The sequence below is a fragment of the Carcharodon carcharias genome, chromosome 1, assembly GCF_017639515.1.
Source record: "Carcharodon carcharias isolate sCarCar2 chromosome 1, sCarCar2.pri, whole genome shotgun sequence".
Taxonomy (NCBI): Eukaryota; Metazoa; Chordata; class Chondrichthyes; order Lamniformes; family Lamnidae; genus Carcharodon; species Carcharodon carcharias.
The window spans coordinates 169,442,100-169,464,544 of NC_054467.1; the positions used below are offsets into that span (position 1 = coordinate 169,442,100).

Consider the following 22,445-nt stretch of genomic DNA (forward strand, 5'->3'; position numbering starts at 1 on the left):
CCTCCTGTAGTTCATCCTCTTTGACTTTGGAGGCTGCTAAATATCTGGCAATTTTTGCTATCCATTGGAGGTTAATTTCCATTATAGTGAATAATGGAAGTTCTATTGCACTGATTAGTTGGAAGACTAAATAAAATAAATTATTATAGTTAGGAGCCGCAGCTTGAGTGAACAATGTATTTTTAACCATGTTTTCCTTGTGTACAGCTGTCAATTTTTCTGCTTTTGCTTTGTGCTGCTTTATTCCAATTGGGTTGTGATCTTTAAATTATATAATCATATGTTCGCATAGAGCTACAAAAGGAACATGTATTTAATGTACATCCCTTTTTTATTTACAAAAAATAATCTTTTAATAATTCAGCTTGTGAAAATCAGTTTAAATTGTATTTCAAGCATAACACTGCTGTGGAATCCATGGGTACACAGGTACCAATTTTCAAAAAAATTCTTCAGAGAAAAGTAAAAATACAAAATTGCCATCCTGTACAGCAAAAATAAAACAATATTTACAATAAACAGTAGGAAGTAGTGAGGGGAAAATATCTTCTCACCATAAACATTTATTCTGAAGAACTTAATACCCAGAATTATTTTTGCTTTCAGTTTTGTGTTAGGTATCCTAGCTTGACACAAGGCAGCAAAGTCCAAAGAACCTTCGTTTCCTCCTTCTCACTAGTGGATATGGAGTCAGGTTGAGGAGGCTGCTATCATCTGTCCAGGAAATAGAGAACTGATGTTTAAATCTAATTTTCATTATCATCCTCAGATATAAAAAAATTAACAAATACTCAGTTCATTCTTTGTTAATTAGTTCAGTTCTCTATCATTATTAGTTCAGTTCTGTGTTTGCGGGTGAGGATGCTGGAAAAGAGAAAGACCTCCATTGCAGATCTGTTCATAAGAGCTGTTCATAAATAGCAACAGGGAGAGATCATAACCAATCCATATAAATCAATAAGAAATAGCCTAGGGAATTAATTAGTTTATTTAAAGACTTCTGCAATTGCAGTAATTGAAAAGAATATAAATGGAATTAATTCACCACAATATGGATGACAGAGAAATACAATTAACTAGAATACTACAGCAATAATAAAATTTCATTTATATAGCATCTTTAATGGATAAAAGTGCCAAGGTGTTTCACATATATGTGCGTATAAAGCAGGCACTAAGATAAGAAAATAAAGGTTAGAAGTTTGACTAAAAGCCTTGCCAAAGAGGTGGGTTTTTAAGAGGTGCCCAGGTCAGGAGAAGATACCACCATGGAGGGTTTTTTTTAGAAAATAGGACACAGGTACTGAAGGCTGTGTTGTTGATTTTGCAGTGATGGGAGGGTGGGATGCTCTAAAGATTGGAGTGACAGGATTGAAGCATTATAGCAGGTGGTTGAGGGGAGAGAAAGCAGGTGAGCTTAGTGTATGTAGACCTGAATGTTATTTTAGAGATAGGATATATTAAGGCCATAGGAGGGATTTAAATGCAAATACAAGGTTTTAAAGTTGAAACACTGGAGGACTGTACACTGTAGCCAATGTAGGTCAGTGAGGACTGGTGTAGTACATGAATGGTGCTTAGTTCAGTAGATTTGAATTGGGTGAAATTTAATGAAGGTAAGAGATGGGAGACCACCAAAAATGCATTGGAGCAGTGAAGTCTGGAGATGACAATGGCATAAATAAGTATAAGGAAAGGCTAAGATAGGGACAACGCTATCAAGATGAAAATAAATAGAGGTAATATGAAGCTCAGTTCATAGTTGAACAAACTCAGAGTCAAGTATAATAGCTAGGTGCAGTAGCAAAATTGAGAAATTTGTATAAAGGGAAGACAGAGCATCCTTCTTGATTCATATGCAATAACTCTAGGGAGGAACCACATAATTTCTGTCTCAATGGCCATCAAAAAAATCCATAGTGACAGCAGCTAGTTTCCCTCAACAATCCTGTAGGCTGTTCCCAATGAGACAATACAAAGTAGAAAGATAAACCAAAAAAAAACTGAAGGAAGTCAAAATAGTGGAGGGTTTAGATTTGCATGAAAAGGAAGAAAAACAAGGAAGAAATTTTGCAGCTTTAGTTGTGAAGTGATGAGGGCATTCCAATTGAGATCAAGCACAGATACTAAGGAATTCAACGTCAGTCTGTCCCAACACTAGAGTACTCTGAATCCTCCAAATAGGTAATATTAACCTGATCCGGCACAGGTAATTTTCTCACTGCTTGTCCAGGTAGGAACACCCTACCTGTTCAGGCCAAGACCATATAGGGAGCCATTGATGACATGGCTAGTCCCTGTGATCCCATCAACAAATCTGACTGACCGCTGGCTCAGGAATCAGATTATTAAGTCTGTGATACAGCTTTGCCTCAACTCCCATTGTCAAGCATTTCATCTTCAAGCCACCTTGATGGAAATCCCACTTATTTATGCTGTAAGGGGGGTAGACTCTAGATGATTACCAGACAAGTGACAAATGTGAGTTTAAACCCACTAGACATATGGAAGATACCAGGAATGCCTTTTGAGCAACACAATAGTGCACCATGAAACTTGTGACTACACTGCTATCAAGCATCTTACTTCTTTGGCAGCCTTCTGTATTTATGAGTTAATGGTTTGTGCCTTGGTGGTCAGCTGTGTTAAACATTGCCTGGCTCAGGAGTCCCACTTTGGTATAATAGTCTCTGCCACTTGTTGCAGATGATGACCTTGATTTGCTGACTGCTATTTTCTCTGGTCTCTCTTCTTTGCCAGCTGAGCTTTCTGTTTCACCCTGCCTCTTCAGTAAGCCATCAGGAGGTCACAGTCGTCAGCGACTGTCTCCCAGTTGTCTGTATCAATGTCTGCCATCCTCATATCTTGCTTGCAGAGGAGGTATGGATGCCCCAGTGGTCAGTTCACTGTACAGAAGATCTTTGAGTATAGAGATGTCATTCATCTCATGAACGTGAGCGCCAGCTCAGATGTAGTTGACTGAGGTGTTGATGGGATTGACGTGAGACAGGACCTCTGAATTGGTGACCTTGTCCTGTCAAGAGATGCTGAGGATACATCTGAGGCTGTGAGGGTTGTAACTGTTCAGCCTTTTCTCCTGCCTAGCATATGTTGTCTAGGTTTCACCATTATAGAGGGTGTGAGGATGCAGGTTTGGTAGATTCGTAGTTACGTGTTCTCAGTCAGATTGCTCTTATTCCATGCTCTCTTACTCAGCTTGGACATAACAACTGCAGCTTTTGTGATGGGTATGCTGATTTCAGCATCAAGTGACAGATTGCTGGAAACATGTTAAACAATCAACAACATTGTCACATTGTCAATGCTGAGTCATACTGATATGGCAATATCGTGGCCATGACATTTGTCTTCCTGATACTAATAATCAGGCCAAGCTCTTTACAGGTGGGAGAGAGTCTGTCCATTTGCCACTGAAGGTGTTTCTTGGAAATGGAATGCAAGCGTAGCATCATCGGCATAAAGGAACTCTGAGGACTTAGCACATCTTTGTCTTGGATCTCAGGTGAGCAAGGCTGAACAGCTTTATGTCAGTTCTGGTATGCAAGGAGACACCCTCTGTAGATGACCTGAAGGCATATGACAGCAGAAAATAGAACATGCCAAAAGGTTTTGGCCCAGAACACAATCCTGTTCGACCCCACTGCAGACCTCAAAGCATTCTGATGTTGTCCCATCATAGCTGACCTTACCCATTACATTGTCATGTGATCTCCTATCACATTGAGCAGCTTCAGCAAGCAGCCAATTTTCTCCAGTAGCTTAAATAGACCACCTCTGCTCAAATGGTCGAATACCTTGATGAGAATGATTAAGGCAATATATAGTGGTCTCCTTTGTTCACAGCATTTCTCCTGCAGCTATCGGAATGAGAAAGTCATGTCAATTGAGGACCTTAAAGTTCTGAGCCTATACTGGAATTCGGGGTAAATGCATTCAGGTAAGATCTGCAGTCTGACAAGGGCAACAGGGGCAAATACTAATACTATGGTGCTCAACAGGGAGATACCTCAGGAGAAATTCATGCAAATGCTTTAGGAGTGCCGGTTTCCTGTGCACGATGTGTTCAGGTGGTATAGCATCATCGCCTGAGCTTTGCCAATGGCAAGCAAGTCAATAGCTTTGCTAAGCTCCTTTTCTGTGGGTTTGATATCTAGCTCTGCCATGACAGGCATGCTTTCTATGGTGTTTAGAGCTTCCTCAGTGATTGTGTTCTCCCTAGAGTACAAATCAAGGTAGTGTTTCATCCATCTCTCCAACTGTTTATTGCAGTCAGTGATGCAACCCCCTCCCCTCCCACCACCACCCACCTGTGTTTTCAGTAGACCTGTTTTCTTTGTTGATAGACCTGTTGCCTTTTTGATCTCTTCATATACACTCTTAGCATTCCCTGTGTCAAAGGATATCTGGATTTTCTGGCAAAGTTGTAACCAGTAGTCATTGGCACAGTGCCTAGCAGTCTGGTGGACTTTACTTTGAGCAGTTCTTAATACATTCAGTGTTTTCTTACCCTCTTGTACATAATGAGAGTGTGCTACTTGGTTTCAATGACAGGTTCCATTACAGTGATAATATCCTCAAACCATTCAGCGTTTTTCTGCTCTTGTTCCCCATATGTTGAGAGTGTGAAATTGAAGATGGTGTTTTGAAGTATGTCCCTCTTCACTTTTGTACTCTGTATGCAAATGCTGAAATTCAATTGAATTGAGGAACAATTGGTGCTTATCTGGGAAGGCAGTATAGCTGACTTTGATAGGAGAAATGTTTCTGCTTTGAATGAAAAAGCTTCAAGGGTTGCATCCTAACCCTGATGCACTTGAGGGAGTAATCTATATCACAGTCAGCGCTGTGGCAGTTGTGTGTGCTGACAATGTTGTTTAAAGAGTCACATCTGGCGATGATCAGATCCAGCTGATCTTATTGAATGGCGGAGCAGGCTCGGGAGGCCGAATGGTCTATTGTTCCTATTTCTTATGTAATGTCCTGAATTTGGATATCTCCTGAACTACTTGTGGCATAGCTTGTTCTGAAAGTGTTAGTTACACAAAACTCATGGTAGCAGCATAGCTCAAGTAGTTTCTGTCCATTTTCATTTATCTTTCCCAGGCCATGATGGCCGAGGCAGGAGGGCCATGCCTCATGGTCCAGTTCCACTCTTCCATTGAAATGCCCCAGTAGGTAAAGATGTTCTGCCTTAGGGATTCTGCTCATAGCAATATCAAGCTCCTTGTAGAACTGTGCTTTCACCTCTGTACTGGAGCATTGTTGGAGCTTTGATACTCATGGATGTTAACTGGCCCTGTTTGAGTTGAGAGGCAGATGGAAAGAATATGTTTTGAAACATTTGTGGAGAGTCTATCATTGAGAGTAGTGAGTTCTTCACAGCAAAGCCTACGCTCTGCTCATGCATATCCTCTGAACTCTTCCCTTGATGAATATTTTTCTTTCAGTGACCCACTCTCAGCAAGCCTTATAGGGAGGCAATATGTCAATGTTCAGCCTATGCATCACTGATCAGCGGGCATTACTGACCAGCTGCAAGTCATCAGTCAGTCCCATGCAAATAGTCCTGACATTCCACAAGAACTAAGAGCAGGAATAGGCCATCTGGTAACCACCACCCCCCCCCCCACCCCCACCCCGCCACCACCACCACCAAGCCTGCTCCACCATTTGATAAGATCACGACTGATCTGATTTTGCCTCAACTCCACTTTCCTGTCTCTCTCCATAACCCTTGAATCACTCGTCGACCAAAAATCAATCTTGAATATGTTCAATGACCCTGCCTCGATTGCTTTCTGGGGAAGAGAATTCCACAGACTAATGACCCTCGGAGACAAAAATTCTCCTCATATTCATAAATGGGAGACCTGTAATTTTTAAACTCTGCCCCCTAGTTCTAGACTTCCCCCATAAGAGGAAACATCTCAGCATCCACTTTGCCAAATCCCCTCAGAATCTTATATGCATCAATAAGATCACCTCTCATTCCTCTTACCTCCAATGGGTATCGGCTCAACCTGCTCAACCTTGCCTCATAAACCAGCCCCTTTCATCACAGGAATCAATCGAGTGAACCTTCTCTGAACAGCTTCTAATGCAATATCCTTTCTTAATTATGGAGACTAGATTTACACTGTATTCCAGATACAGTTTAACTGAGGCCCTGCCCAACTGCAGTAATACTTCCTTACTTTCATACTCTATTCTCTTTGTGTTATGAACAATGTATAATTTTAAGTTGAATTTATAATTATTTGTGTGTTAAGAAAGGTAAAAGTGGTTTCAGTTTCACTTAGGTTTTGTTTATGAACCTTAGCATGTGGATAGATTGTCAATGAAAAGTTTCAGGTCTTTTGAGTTTGTTTGTATATATACATTTTTAATGAGGTCTTACAACCCCTGAAGTGAAGGAGATGAGTTAAAAGGGGTTGAAAGTTCAGTGGAAAAAAGGAAAAGTAGAAAAGCTTAATGACAAAATGTCCAGTGACAAAGACACAGAAAAAGACAGAAGTTGAGAGAGGGGGAGTTCAGTGTGCATGTCAGAGAGAGAAGACAGGGATCAGAAGCTCTCTGAGATGAAAACCTGTAAGGATAGTGGGACAGCAGTTAACTGAATAATCAGTTATGGGACTTGGTAAAGCGATCAGTTTAGCAGGTGTGCTACTGGAAGACTGAGTTTAGGAAACTTATTTGTTTGCTCTGCAGTTAAAGAAACAGTAAGGTTAGAGTGCAGTTTTTGGGTGTGTTGAGGAGAGAGATGAGTTGGGAGAGAAGCATCAAGTGAATGCTCAGGAATTCACTGGAGAAAAGCCGTTTGCAACTGTGCTAGTCCCAAGTGAGAAGCCTTTGTATCAAGTTAGTGGTAATTCTTCATGAGTTTGAGTGTCTGTAAAGATATTGCTGGGGTAAAGGAAGAGTGGGAATTTGAATTGTAGTCTTGAGTTAGTATTGAGATCTTTCTAACCTTTTTGTCTGGTGTAATAGAGTTCACTTTTCTTGTTTTATTAAATATTTTATTTTTTGTATTAAAAGTTCATCAGTAGACTCCTATGAATTTGTTCAGTAGCTTTCCTCCACAATTTCTAAAAAAAAAAGTTAGTATATATCAAGCCTTGTTTCACTCTGGGGTATGACTTGTTCAGTATTAACACTTCAATAAACACAACATTCTATTTGCCATCCTGATCACTTGCTGTATCTGCATACTAACTTTGTGATTCATGTACCATGGTACCCAGATCCCTCTGTAAAGAGTTCTGCAGCATCTCTCTATTCAGATAACATGCTGCTTTTCTATTCCCCCACCAAAGTGGACAAGATCACATTTTCCTACATTAAACTCCTGCTGCCAAATTTTTGTTCACTTACTTAACTTATCTAAAGTTGACAACTTACTTTCCGACCTGTTACCATCAACAAATTTAGCAATCACTTGTTTAGTCCCTTCATTCAAGTCATTGATACAGATTGTAAATAGTTGAGGTTGCAGCACTGATCCCTGTGGCACTACACTAGTAACATCTTGCCTACCCAAAATGGCCCATCTGTTCCTACTCTGTTTCCTGTTAGCTAACCAATCCATGCTAATATCTTACCCCCTACACCATGAGCTCTTATCTTCTGTCATAACCTATGAGGTGGCAACTTATTAAATGCCTTTTGGAAATCCAAGTACACCACATCTACAGGTTCCCCTTTATCCGCCTTGTGTGTTACTTCCTCAAAGAAGTCTAATAAAATGGTCAAACAGGATTTCCCTTTCACAAAAAAACTTGCCAATCACAGAATCTACTTTATTTTTGTTTGTTTTGTTTGTTTGTCTGGCGCAATGGATTCAGTCCTCTTGTTGAGCAGGGACTCAAAGCTCCAAGCACCCATTGAAGCAGATGGACCATGGCGGGTTAGCACACTATGAGCTGGCGGCTAACCAGCTTTGAGAAGGGCAGTGATGGCTCTTCCCACCATCAGAGACAGCCTATAATACCCATTTTCCACTCCAAACAAGTTGCGCTTATCACTCATAAGTGCTATCTCCTTGTGTTGTGTTAACACTCTGCAGAGAAACTGGACTTCCGCTCCAGGATGTGAGGCTGGGTAAAATCTATGGATGAAACAGGCTGCAGGGAAGTGTCAGGGTCCTCCTCGTGACTTCCCCAGTTGGGTCCAAAGAAATGTGGAGCATTACACTTAGAATCAGCTTGGTTGCAGGAGTTACTGGAAAAATTACATAATCATCAGTCTGCCTTTGGGCTCCAATCCAGATTTTTTGTCAGGGTTTACTCCTGTAACCTTCAACTCTCCCAAAGTATCCAGAAGGCAGTAGAGCCGTAGCCAAGAGTTTGATTCATGAGCACCAGGGCATGTCCACATGCCAGTGGGCTTGCACATACATGTCTGGGAGCCCAACCGACACCAAATTCCTCAGAAGCTTTAACCTGGGGATATGAGGGACCCAGTTTCTAGGTGTCTTCAAGAGGAGAAATAGCAAAGGAATTGCTGATGGAAAGGCAGTATACTGACAGGGAGACACTTATGCATTTGGCTTTCCTTTTCACACTGCTGCTAGCCAGCGGCGTAGCTTGAAAATGAGTGGCAAACTAGCACACAAAACGCTAGAAGCACACCAACTCTCTTCACCCATCACATCGACTTGTTGGAAACACATGCACCTCACTACAGCATGAATATACTATACCTCATTGAATCGATTGCAATGTGGCACTCCAGAAGCAATTATTTGATTCTCTTCACTCAACCAAAATACATCAGGAAATGTGAACAGGCAGTGCTCATAAAACCTCCTAGCATCTAAGGCCTTATACTGGCTGTCATTCCAAGCCTTAGACCTTCCCCATCATCTTTCTGATGGACAATTTGGTGGACTTACATATGTAGGGAGGAGGTCTGGTGGTGCAATGGTACTAAACACATTGATTATCACCATGTAAGTCCTTCCAATACGTCTGATGCAGGAGAGTTTCCTGTTCATTGATACTGCACAAGGCAAAGGCAAACCACTGTAGCAATTTGCCAAGCATAATCATGGACCAATCCAATGTAAGCCCATGGTCACCAATGCCCTCTTAGGGCATGGTACCTGGAGGATGTATGAAGGACAGCTTTCAGCATGCAAGCTACTTTGATGTTGTACATATCAAAGTTCAATAGTGCGTACCAGGTTTACTTGTCATCAATTGTTTTATCCAGGTCTGTGTGTTTGAGCTCTTAGCAAAGAGATGCATCTCCTGTGAGGTGATTCCCCTTAGAGTGTTGAGTGTAAGGTTGGTATCTGCTGAAGTACTTTCTCCCTGTTTCCTATGCTTGGCCCTTGCTCTGACTGATGGAAAACCTTTAGTTGCATTCCTGGACACTCTAAACCACAAAGAAAACTGGACACACATCTGATATACCACAAGCTTGACCTGCATTGAACCTTTGCTGAAATTGAATACAGAGACGTAGAAAGACCAGAGCAGCTTTGCCCAGCTGTTTGCAATACTGAGAATCTGTGTTCAATGTAAAGCTGATATCAGTCAAAAGCCTTAATTACAAATGTAATCAAAGAATGGGACAGATGTTCCTTATATTGTTCAATCAGTAGTTTGAGAAAGCTTCTTAATGCAACAGCACTTTGGGAGCACCCATCATCAAATCCAACTAGGCTTGGCCTAAATAGCCAAGTGGTTATGGTACTGGGTTTATAACCCCAAGATCAAGAGTTCAAATCTCACAATGGCAAACTATGAAATAATGTAACCTCATCTGAATACAGATGGAAACGTGTTAACTCGAAAGAGTATCAAGAGTTCAAATCTCACAATGGCAAACTATGAAACAATGTAACTTCATCTGAAACAGATGGAAACAGGTTTACTCAAAAGAGTATCAAGAGTTCAAATCTCACAATGGCAAACTATGGAACAATGTGACTTCATCTGAAACAGATGGAAACAGGTTTGTACTCGAAAGAGTATCAAATCCAACTAGCCCATGGTTCAACAGAGTGAATGAAGCATACTAGACCTCTATAGCATAAAATTATGCTGCTCCAAAAATTTAGTTAAGCCTAACTATTGGCAGCCTACGTGTAAGGGGCAAGCTTGAATTAAACTGACTAGTCTATTTTGTCTAACACATTTTCAAACAAAGACTGTACATACCAACCATGCACACTTTAGAGACAGCATTTAGATCTCTGCATCTCACTTGACTGCATTTATACCAAACATCAGCAGGATTTCCACTCAGCACTGTCCATCATAGGAGGATGGGAACCAGTAACCAATAGCAAACCATTCAGCCTCTCAAGTCTATTCCATTTTTCAATTAGATCATGGCTAACCTGTACCTCCATTCTGTTTACCTACCTTTCTCCAGTCTTGAAATTTCAATTGATCTAGTATGCATGGACCTTTGGAGGATTAACTTCCAGATTTCCACTACCATTTGTGTGAAGAAGTGTATCCTGATTTCACTCAAATACCACAGCTATAATTTTATGGTTGTTTCCCCTTGTTTGAACTTCCCCTCAGATGAAATGGTTTCTTTGTATCTACCCTATCAAATCACTTTATCATTTGAAAGACCCCAGTTAGATCAGCAGATCTGGCCAGTATTTTTGTTTTTGTTTTGGATTTCCAGCATCTGCAGTTTTTTGCTTTTATCCCAGTTAGATCAGGTCTGAACCTTCTAAATTCAAGGAAATAAAAGCTAAATTTATACAATTTGCCCTCATAATTTACATCTATAAGTTCCGGTATCAGCTCTGGTGAATCTGCACTGTGCCCTTTCCAAGGCCAATATATCTACCCTGAGGTAGAGTACCCAAACCTGAATGCAGTACTCCAGATGGGGTTTGATCAAGACTCTGTACAACTTAAGCACCACTTCCTTACTTTTGAATTCCGATCCTATCTGTACAATTGAGGGGAGACTAAAAACCGTAGAATAACACAGGGATTGAAAGTGTCATATACAAATCTCGAAAGGACCAGTGCACAGGTAGAATAAGTAATCAAAAAGTCTAGTGGAATGTTGGCTCTTACCTCAGGGGATCAGAATTCAGTCTGCCTGCTGTCTTATTCGTCTAGACAGTAGAGAATGAGGGTTTGGAAAGTATAGTCGATGAAGCCTTGGCAAATTGCTACAGCACATCTTACAGTTGGTATGCAATAAGTATACAGTGTGCCAGTGGTGCAGCAAGTAAATGTTTAAGGTGGTGGATGAAGTGCCAATCAAGGGGATTCATTCTTGCTGTTAGCTGCTTCAATGGACATGTACGCTTCACCCCTTCCAGGTGAAGGACATCGTAGGGGGCTAAGAATGGGTGTTCTTCCCACTAATACTTGCCTGCTCATGGAGACATTGTTCTTTGACAAGGGTGATGGGAGCAAGAAGCCTCCCACTCACACTATTCTGCTTGCCTCCAGTGGCCTCAAGACTCTATGAAGAGACCTTTGCCTTGTCATAATAGAAAGGCTAACCACATGAGTCTTGTTAGGTAGATCCATTTCCCGGTGGGGGGGTGGGGGGGCAGGGGTGGAGGTTTGCAGTCACGGGTTGGCTGCCATTCGCTTTCAATCCCTTTGTAGGCATCCATCTCCCTCCCGCCGTTCATCCTTAACTCTGTTTGGAGCCGATAGCAAATGGCTCAGAGTGAACAGCAGCTCTATACCTTGCTGGGATCTCATTCTAATGACAACCCTCTGGGCCAGACCTGCTGCCGTGCAACCTTCACCATACAGTGAGGATTTCAAAAGAATAAAGCTCTCAGACAGTCCCCGTGTGATTATTAGGGTTTCCCTTTAGATGTCCAATTTTGCAGACATTCAGCTCCACCTGATCGAGAAGATCGTCCTCCCATCTCAATGTTTTGCAGTTGGACATTGAGGGTGTTGCCTTGCTGCTGAGCTGTCTGTCATGGTTTACATCACTTTTCAAACACCACCTTTTATCCTCCCCCTGTCACCCACAATTTCCTCCCATCACCACTGACTCTTCCAATGTGACCTGCACTCTCCCCTCTGTAACCCTTGAACCTCCTTCCATTCTCCTGCACCCTATAACGATTAACCTGGACATGCCTTCCCTTTCCGATGAGCCCACACCAGTCACAATGCCCGTGTCCACTCTGATCCTGCCCACTCCTGTTATCCAAACCACCATTCTCATCCCCCTCAATGATCCACCCGATAAGAAATACACCTGCCATACCCAAAACCTGACCCTCCCACTCTACTGCATCCCACTTCCCCCTCTCATTGTCAGGGTCCCTTCATTCCATCAATGCCCTCAATTCTCCCCCCAGGACCCCACTATTGACTCTACTGACTCTTCCCTATAAAATATTCCCCCCTTCCCTGCTCACATCCACCCTTCCCCCTAACACCCACCCTTCTCTTCGAGCCTTCAACCGCAGCACCCCCCCCCCAACCCCTGCCTTCAGCCTCAACAATCCACCCCTCAGGCTTTCAACTCCCCCTTCTCCAGCCTCAATGCCACCCCCAACCTACCCCGACCCCCAAGCCTTCAAACCCTACCCCCACCATTCAAGCCTTCAACCTTCCCCTTCTTTGGCCTTCAACCACCTCCCCCCATTTCGAGGCTTCAACACCACACACCCCCAATGCATACCATCTTCTGCAGTCCTCAGAAATGGTGCAGGCTGTGTCACCTGATTGACAAGTACTATAAGTCTCCCTCGCTGGGTGCACGCCATGTTTCATGAGTCGGGTAATTGAACAATGTAAGTTCCCACTGGCAGGGCAAAAGATTTGACGGGGCCTCAAGATTACAGTCTATTTGGCTGGTAATGAGCATTCATGAGATGCAAAATGGGTTCCTGACAATCTTCAGCGGGAAAGTCGACCTGCCATGACCAGTCAGGAAAACACGATTCCGACCTGACATCCGGAAAGGGGGTTTTGGACTCCTGCCACATTTTACGTCTGCACCTGCTATAATTCCCGCTGATGGAGAGAATAGGAAGATTCTGTCCCTGGAGTGAAGCTTGAACCTGGAGCTTCTGGCTCAGAAGCAGGATGCTAATCACTGCACTATAGGACCTCCCCAGGGCAAATTAACAAAGCAATTAATAAAGCATTTGGAATCCTGGGCTTTACAAATGGAGAAATAGAATGCAAAGCCAGGAAGTTATGCTAAACTTAGATAAAACATTAGTTTGTTACGGTATTGTTTGCAATGTGAACGACACACTTCAGGAAGGATGTGAAGGCTTTGGAGAGGGTACAGAAGAAATTTGCTACAATGATTCAAGAGATGAGGAATTATTGTCACTTGGATAGAGTGGAGAAACCTAGGGTTTTCTCCAAAGAGCAGAGAAAGCTCAGAGGAAATTTGATTGAGGTTTTAAAGTCATAAAAGGTTTAAGTAGAGTAAATAAAGATAAACTATTTCCAATGACTAAAGAGTTGATAATTAGAATGCACCAATTTAAGTTGATAAACAGAAGGACCAGAGCCTTTTTATGCAATGAGTGGTTGTTAATTGGAATGCATTGCCTGAAAGAGTGAAAACGCACTCAATTGTTTTCAAACAGGGACTTGGATAAATGCTTCAATGAGAAAAAATGCAGGGATATGGGAAAAGAGCGGGGATGTAAGACTAACAAGATTGTTATTCCAGAGAAGCAGCAGAAACTCAATGGGCTGAATAGCTTCCTTCAATGTTGTCCTATTCCATGATTGTCAAGGGGAAGTGGTTGGACTCTCCCTTATTGGAGATTGTCATTTGAATGGCACAAATGTTACATGCTACTTATTAGTTTAAACTTGAATGTTGTCCAGGTCTGTTGCATGTGGGCATGGTCTGCTTCATTATTTGTGGAGTTGCAAATAGAAGTAAACACTGGATATCACCAGTGAACATCCCCATTTCTGACCTTATGATGGAGGAAAGCCCATTGATGAACTGGCTGAAGATGGCTGGGCCTAGGGCACCATCCTGAGGAAATCCTGCAGTGATGCCCAGGACTGAGGTGATTGACCTCTAATAACTGCAACCATCTTACTTTGTGCTAGGTATGGCTTCAACCAATGGAGAGATTTCCCCCAGCTCAACTGACATAATTTTTTTTTTATTCATTCACGGGATGTGGGCTTCGCTGGCTGGGTCAGCATTTATTGCCCATCCCTAATTGCCCTCGAAAAGGTGGTGGTGAGCTGCCTTCTGGAACCACTGTAGTCCATGTGGTGTAGGTACACCCACAGTGCTGTTAGGAAGGGAGTTCCAGGATTTTGATCCAGTGACAGTGAAGGAACCGGGAAATGTTTCCAAATCAGGATGGTGAGTGACTTGGAGCAGAACTTCCAGGTGGTGGAGTTCCCATTTATCTGCTGCCCTTGTCCTGCCAGATGGTAGTGGTCATGGGTTTGGAAGATGCTGTCTAAGGAGTCATGGTGAAGACCTGCAGTGCATCTTGTAGATGGCACACACTGCTGCTGTGCATCGGTGGTGGAGGGAATTAATGTTTTTTGGATGTGGTGCTGTGTCCTGGACAATGTCAAGTTTCTTGAGTGCTGTGCACTCATCCAGGCAAGTGAGGAGTATTCCATCACACTCCTGACTTGTACCTGTAGATGGTGGACAGGCTTTGAGGAGTCAGGAGGTGGGTTATTTGTCAAATGATTCCTAGTTTCTGATCTGCAGTGTTTAAATGGCTAGTCCAGCTCAGTTTCCAGTCAATGGTAACCCCCAGGATGTTGATAGTGGGGGATTCAGTGATGGTAATGTCATTGAACACCAAGGGGCGATGGTTGGATTCTCTCTTGTTGGAGATGATCATTGCCTGACACTTGTTTGGCGTGAACGTTACTTGCCTCTTGTCAGCCCAAGCCTGGATATTGCTCAGGTCTTGCTGCATTTGGACATGGACTTCTTTAGTATGTGAGGAGTCGCAAATGGTGCTAAACATTGTGTAATCATCAGCGAACATCCCCACTTCTGACCTTATGAAGGAAGGTCATTGATGAAGCAGCTAAAGATGGTTGGACCAAGAATACTACCCTGAGGAACACCTGCAGTGATGTCCTGGTGCTGAGATAACCGACCTCCAATAACCACAACCATCTTCCTTTGTGCTAGGTTTGACTCCAACCAGCAGAGAGTTATCTTCCTGATTCCCATTGACTCCAGTTTTGCTAGGGGTCCTTGATGCCACACTCTGTCAAATGCTGCCTTGATGTCAAAGGCAGTCACACTCACCTCACCTTGGGAGTTCAGCTCTTTTGTCCATGTTTGAACCAAGGCTATAATGAGGTCAGGAGCTGAGTGGCCTGGCAGAACCTAAGCTGGGTGTCAGTGAGCAGGTTATTGCTAAGTGCCGCTTCATAGCAATCACCCCTTCCATTACTTTTCTGATGATGGAGAGTAGACAGATGGGGCGGTAATTGGCCGGGGTGGACTTGTCCTGCTTTTTGTGTACAGGACATACCTGGGCAATTTTCCACATAGCCGGGTGGGTGGCAGTGTTGTAGGTTTACTGGAACAGCTTGGCTAGGGGCGCAGCAAGTTCTGGAGCACAAGTCTTCTGTACTATTGTCCGAATATTGTCAGGTCCCATAGCCTCCGCAGTATCCAGTGCCTTCAGCTGTTTCTTGATATCATGTAGGGCTCCTTGATGCCACTCATTCAAATGCTGCTCTGATGTCAAGGGCAGTCACTCTCACCTTATTTCTGGAATTCAGCTCTTTTATCCATGTTTGGACAAAGGTTGTAATGAGGTATGGAAGTGAATGATCCTGATGCAATCTAAACTGAGCATAGGTAAGCTCAAAAAATTGCTGCTTGATAGCACTGTTAATGACACCTTCCATCAATTTGTTGATGATCAAAAGTAAAATGATTTGGGCTAATTGGCTGGATTGCATTTGCACTGGGCAATTTTCCATTTTGTTGGGTAGATGCCAGTATTGTAGCTGCATTGGAACTAGAAGTGTGACTAGTTCTGCAGCACAAGTCTTCAGCACCACAGCTACAATGTTGTCACAGCCCACTACCTTTGCTGTATTTTTTTTATTCATTTGTAGGATTGTTGTCTAGGCCATCATTTATCACCTATCTCCAATTGCCCTTGTTCAGAGGACATTTAAGAGCCAACCACATTACTATGGGTCTGGAGTCCCATGTAGATCAGAACAGGTAAGGACAACAGGTCCTAAAGGACATTAGTAAACCAGATGAGTTTTTACAACAATCAGTAATGGTTTCATGGTCATTGTTAGACTTTTAATTCTAGTTTTTATTGAATTCAAATTCCAGCCAAGGCAGGATTTGAACTCAGGTCCCTAGAGTATTACTCTGGGTCTCTGGATTACTAATCCAGCAACAATACCACTACACCATCACCTTCCCAGTGTATCCAGTGTGCTCAGCCATTTCTTGATATCAAGAACATGATTGGTTGAGGTCTGGCATCTGTAATTGCGGGAACTACAGGGAGGAGGCTGAGATGGATCATATATCTATTTTGCTTACCTTAACTACCCAATATGTTAGCAAGTTTGACATTCTAAATACCCTCTGGATAAAAAAAAAGTTTCTCCTGGATTCCTTATTAGATTTATTGTCTTATATTTGTTTCTTCCAGTTTTGGTCTTCCCAAAAGTGGAAACATCTACCCTAGAAAATCCCTTCATAATTTTAAAAATCTCTATTAGGATGTCCTTCAGCCTTCTCTTTTCCAGAGAAAAGACCCTAGAGCTCTTCTGTTTGTGTGAACAACGACTGTAATGCACTACACATTCTACTTGAATGGCTTGGGGATTATTAAATCTGTTCATACCTGTGAAGGAGCAGGTTTACTTACTGCTACTAATGAGGTATGATTGACCTTGAACATTGTGAATCGACATTGGGGATAAATCTCTGACTCTCCACTCCCAGAGGACAGCCTCACCTGCTGATGGCACATATGGAAAAATCTGGTGCCTGTTGGACATGTTTTCTGATCATAGAATTTTATTTTAATGTATTTAACATCAGCTTTGTAATAATCATCTGTAGAAATATTTCAATTTCCAGATGTATGAAGTATAATAGGATACATGTATATTTCACAATCTGCCGAGAGCATTCGTTAAATTAATTGGAGGGAAAAACAGTAATGTTAATTGCCATGGTAATGCTATCAAAGTTTCTTAAAATCTGCAAATGTGATCATTTATTTTCAAGTCCTTTTACACATCCTGTTCTCGTTCATGGGAACGATAGCAGTAAACAACTGCAATGTTGTCAGTGGAATTTAACCCCTTTGTTTTCTGCTCTCCAAATAGAATGAGAAAAATATTTTGAGATGAAGTTAAACTGTTCATTTTGTCTGCTTTGCCTACAAGCCAGACTCTCCACTATGGCTGATATTTACATTCAGCAGTTCTCAGCCATGTTGCAAGTCAGGCTGTTCCAACACATGTGAAAACTAGCAATCTGCCTGTCTCATCCAATAGTCTCTGATCCTTTTCTTACCTAAACCACACTGTGGCATGAAAATCACAAGTACACAATTGCTTGCAATCCAGTCGCCGAGCTTCTATTTTGAAGGATATGTAAAATGGTTTGCCTTAAAACACGGTGAATAAGGACTAATACTTGCCTTGGTTCTTCAATGGCAAAGGCATAGTTTCCCTGAGTTTGCTTAGAAGATTTTTCATTTCTCGTATGTCTCTGTAAAAAAACAAAAAATATAAAGTATAGAAGGAACGGAACAACATAATTTTAATGGAGATGTTTACTAACCTTTCTGTATTTTCTATATCTGCGGAAACATGCCATGAATACGGTTGAAGATCTTGGAGTGGTGAAGTTGGTGGATCTTCTAAAATTGGAGCTTGAGAACTCTCTTCCTGTTTGACGTCTATTACCTTGGGAGCTATCAAGCAGTCCATTTCTTTAAAATTCATAAAAGAAAGAAAAAACTGTTGTGATCATAGTTGACAGTCACTGTCTATATTATTTGAATCACTATTATATAAGCACTTGAAGATTTTAACAAATAATAGTTCAGTTACAAAAATCTTTTCCACCTAAATATACTAGGATTAGAAAACAGCCTAAAAATTAGAACCAGACCTTTCAGGAGAAACTTCAAGAACATGCAAAAGGTGGTAGAAGTTTGGAACTCTCTTCCGCAAATGGCCGTAGATGCTGAGGCAATTGTTTATTTTAAATCTGAAATTGATAGATTTGTTATCCAAAGGTAATAAGGGATGTGTGAGGCAGCTATACAGAGTAAGGTAACAGATCAGCCATGATCTTATTAAATGAAAAAACTGGCAGCTTGGAGAGACCCTTCATCAGATGTTTGAACTTTATTAGGTTTTATCATGCTCTTGACCTACATCCTTTGGGTTTTGGAGCCTGTGAGGACTTTGCCAAAGATTACTCCACCTGTACTTGTGGAGGGACAGACATAGTCATGGAGACAAGGCGAAGTATGTGGGGCACTGACTGATGGAGGAGGGGCAGCAGGTTAGGAGTAGAAACACTTTGAGCAGTGTCCCCGCTTCCATGTCTCCATTCACTACCTTCTCTCTCATGGACCACCTGCAGTTCCCCACTGGCAACAAGCTGGAAAGCACTTTACTGCATATCAATGGAATATTGAATGACCAAGGCTGGCTAAGATTTCATAAATCCTATTTAATGTGGCATTCAGAGTATACAAGCCATCGGTAAGGGCCAGCATGCATTAGTTTGAATGTCACGTTAGATGCTCCATGCACGTGGTCACTCTTTCCAGGGACAAAGACATTGTAAAGGCCTGCAACATTAGGCAACTCTTGCTTGAAAAAGATTCCTCCAATCTCTCTGCAAACATGCACGGCTTGGCTGGGAAGGCTGCCAATATATTGCACGTTCATTCTTTGCTTCGTTATTAGTCCCCACAAAGTTCAGCAACTGGGATGTAGCTGTGCAGAGCTTGAAGCATCCTAAGCCCTCTAACACAGACTCTCCACTGTCCTCCCAGTCTCCACCAGATTTTGCTCACTTGCAATGTGTCAGACACCAAGTGAAAACTCAACTATCTTCCTTACCGGCTCCACTGAAGTGCAAGTATCTGTGTAAGCCCTGTGACGGTGCACCCTGAGAGGGAGTGGCTTCCCTTGAGGAGTCCTTGTCCTCCTGGGTCTCCTCCTATGGGATGCTTGATGACCCAATGGGAGACTGAAGACATGAATTGGAACTGTTAGGGAGGTGACCAGGTGTGTAGATGAGGGTAGTGTAGTTGATGTAGTTTATTTGGATTTCAGCAAAGTCTTTGGCAAGGTCCCACATGGGAGACTTATAAAGAAGGCAAATGCACATGGGATGCAGAGTAATTTGTTAAGGTGGATTCAAAATTGGCTTAGTTGTAGGAGACAGAGGGTGATGACAGAAGGCTGCTTTAGTGACTGGAAGCCAGTGTCCAGTGGCATACAGGGATCTGTGCTGGGTCCCCTATTATTCGTCATTTATATAAACGACGTAGATGGCTATGTGGGGGGTAGGATTAGTAAGTTTGTGGATGACACAAAGATTGGCTGGTTGGTTAACAGAGAGGCTGAGTGTCTTGGGCTACAGGAAGATATAGATGGGATGGTCAAATGGACAGATAAGTGGCAGATGGAATTTAACCCTGAAAACTGTGAGGTGATACACTTTGGAAGGAGTAATTTGGCAAGGAAGTATTCAATGAATGGCATGACACTAGGAAGTTCTGAGGAACAAAGGGACCTTGGTGTGTGTGTCCATAGAACTCTGAGGATGGAGGGGTATGTTAGTGGGGTGGTGAAAAAGGCACATGGGACACTTGCCTTTATCAATCAAGACATAGATTACAAACTTAGGGAGGTCATGTTGTATAGAACCTTGGTGATGCCACAGCTGGAGTACTGTGTGCAGTTTTGGTCACCACACTATAGGAAGGATGTGATTGCACTGGAGGGGGTGCAGAGGAGATTCACCAGGATGTTGCCTGAGATGAAACATTTAAGTTATGAAGAGAGGTTGGATAGACTTGGGTTGTTTTTGTTGGAGCAGAGAAGACTGAGGGGCAACCTGATCGAGGTGTACAAGATTATGAGGGGCATGAACAGGGTGGATAGGGAGCAGCTATTCCCTTTAGTTGAAGGATCGGTCTCGAGGGGACATAAGTTCAAGGTGAGGGGCAGGAGGTTTAGGGGGGGACATGCGGAAAAACATTTTTACCCAGACGGTCTGGAATGTGCTGCCTGGGAAGGTGGTGGAGGCGGGTTGCCTCACATCCTTTAAAAAGTACCTGGCTGAGCACTTGGCACTTCATAACATTCAAGGCTATGGGCCAAGTGCTGGTAAATGGGATTAGGTAGGTAGGTCAGGTGTTTCTCACATGTCAGTGCAGACTCGATGGGCCAAAGGGCCTCTTCTTCACTCTGTGATTCTGTAAGTAAACATTATTCACATGATCTTTTTTCACTGGCTGTTGACATTAGTTCAATATGAGTGCATGTTGCATGGCTTGGGGTTGTCTGATATTTAATTCTGTTACCAGGTAGCTGGCAGGCCACATCTCCAGTGGCTGGCTCCCTGTTTATCTCCACCTCCTCCTCTGCAGCTGTCAGAATGGAGGTGCAGACACAATGGGCTGAATGGCCTCTTTCTATGCCATAACTTTTCTGTGGTTTTATGGTTCTACGGATAAATTTGCATGTGCCATTTTACTCCACTTTCCTAACCAATTAGGCCATTAAACCGCTTCTGGCATTGTATACAAGAGCATGGCACCCCACCCTTATTGCTCATCTCCTTAACAACCTCCAGCCACGTCTTCTTACTCTCTGTGAAAGGTTTCTTTTCCCATCGGCAGAGGAGAATATCTCACTGCGGATCCTTACAGATTGCGGCATCAAGTCAAGGGAGACATCTGTGAAGCAACGCACCAGTTGCTTCCTCCATTCCCCCACTTTCACAATCTATGAATTGTTAACTTTGCAGTGTCCTTTTAAATAGTTAAGCTGGAATAGACTCATGCATATCATTACCACATCCACTCAGGCTAATTAGTCAGGAAACTTGCAAATCAGGTGCAAATAGTGGCTGGGTAATAAAGCCACTGACAGCCACACTGCACTTACTTCTGCTTTCTAGGTTTGGCCTAAATAGCCAAGTGGTTATGGTACTGGGTTTGTAACCCCAAGATCAAGAGTTCAAATCTCACAATGGCAAAACTACAAAACAATGTAACTTCATCTGAAACAGATGGAAATGTGTTTGTACTCGAAAGAGTTACTTCTGCTTTCTAGGCTTGGCCTAAATAGCCAAGTGGTTATGGTACTGGGTTTGTAACCCCAAGATCAAGAGTTCAAATCTCATAATGGGAAACAATGTAACTTCATCTGAAACAGATGGAAACAGGTTTGTACTCGAAAGAGTTACTTCTGCATACTCCAGGGGCCCTTGCTGCCAGCACCTAGCCACATTAAAATTCTCCCCTTGGTCACTGAAATTTATTTTCAACCTCTGGTTAACCATTTCCCTCCTTTTACCAATTTCTGCAATTATTGGTTTATCATTTCCATGTTTTTTGGTTAACCACTTCCCATTTCAAACTTAGCCTTTTCAGGTTTTTTTTTACTTTTAATTAATGATTTCCCATTATTTACTAATTTTTACAGTTTTTACTTTTCTCCCTGCTTTTCAGGGAACCATTTTTCCTCCTCTTTTGGTCTCCTTGCATTTTTTTGACTTTTAGTTTAATCATTTCCTACATTTTACTTATTCTTGTTGAAAATACCTTGACAGTTTTGTTGTTCAGCACCAGAGACATGTTTCACATGAATTGAATAAACAAAAATAATAAATGTACATGTTCAATTGTATAACTATTCTTTTCCACAAAAAAACTACTTGTGTTACATGGGATTTGTGGAAACTTTAGAATATGGGAGGGGGCCTCAGAAGTAAAACAGTTGAGAATTCTTGTCTTAGTGGTAGTAACATGCTGGCCTGAGGCCTAAGCCAAATTTGGCTTCGGGCCTCATTTTATTGCTGCTAGTAAGCTGTGCCGCCCAACAGATGCTGGTATCAGTGATCAGGAAGTGTGGGAATTCATTAGGTTCTCAAGTGAAGCCAGCCAACAGGTTGGCTCACTCTGAACTGAATTTTATATTTGGGTCTACAACTGGTGTATGACCCTAATTTACATATTTAAGGTGCTAAATGCAAATATACATACGGACATACATACAAATTAGGAGCAGATGTCGGCCATTTGGCCCTTCAAGCCTGCTCTGCTTTTCAATGACATCATGGTTGTTCTGATTGTAACCTCAATTCCACATTCCCGCCTACCCCCGACAGCTTGTCGCCTCCTTGTGTATCAAGAATCTGTCTAGCTCTGCCTTCCACTGCCTTTTGAGGAAAAGAGTTCCCAAGACTCTCAACTCTCC

At 42.4% G+C, this 22,445-nt stretch overlaps 1 protein-coding gene across 6 annotated transcripts in view; it reads right to left on the reverse strand.

Annotated features, from left to right (window-relative positions):
• Positions 1-327: 327 nt before the first annotated feature.
• rgs7bpa (regulator of G protein signaling 7 binding protein a) overlaps positions 328-22,445 on the reverse strand; it is a 126,473-nt gene continuing 104,355 nt past the window's right edge. For 4 of the 6 annotated variants that reach the window (XM_041188395.1, XM_041188311.1, XM_041188724.1 and 1 more), the window contains 2 exons: positions 17,633-17,926; positions 328-714 (listed from right to left, as the gene is read on the reverse strand). In XM_041188395.1, the coding sequence (XP_041044329.1) occupies positions 623-714; positions 17,633-17,926 (386 nt within the window). In that variant the 3' untranslated portion in view covers positions 328-622. The remainder of the gene's footprint in view (positions 715-17,632; positions 17,927-22,445) is intronic. The other 2 variants (XM_041188636.1, XM_041188477.1) reach the window with 1 other exon arrangement.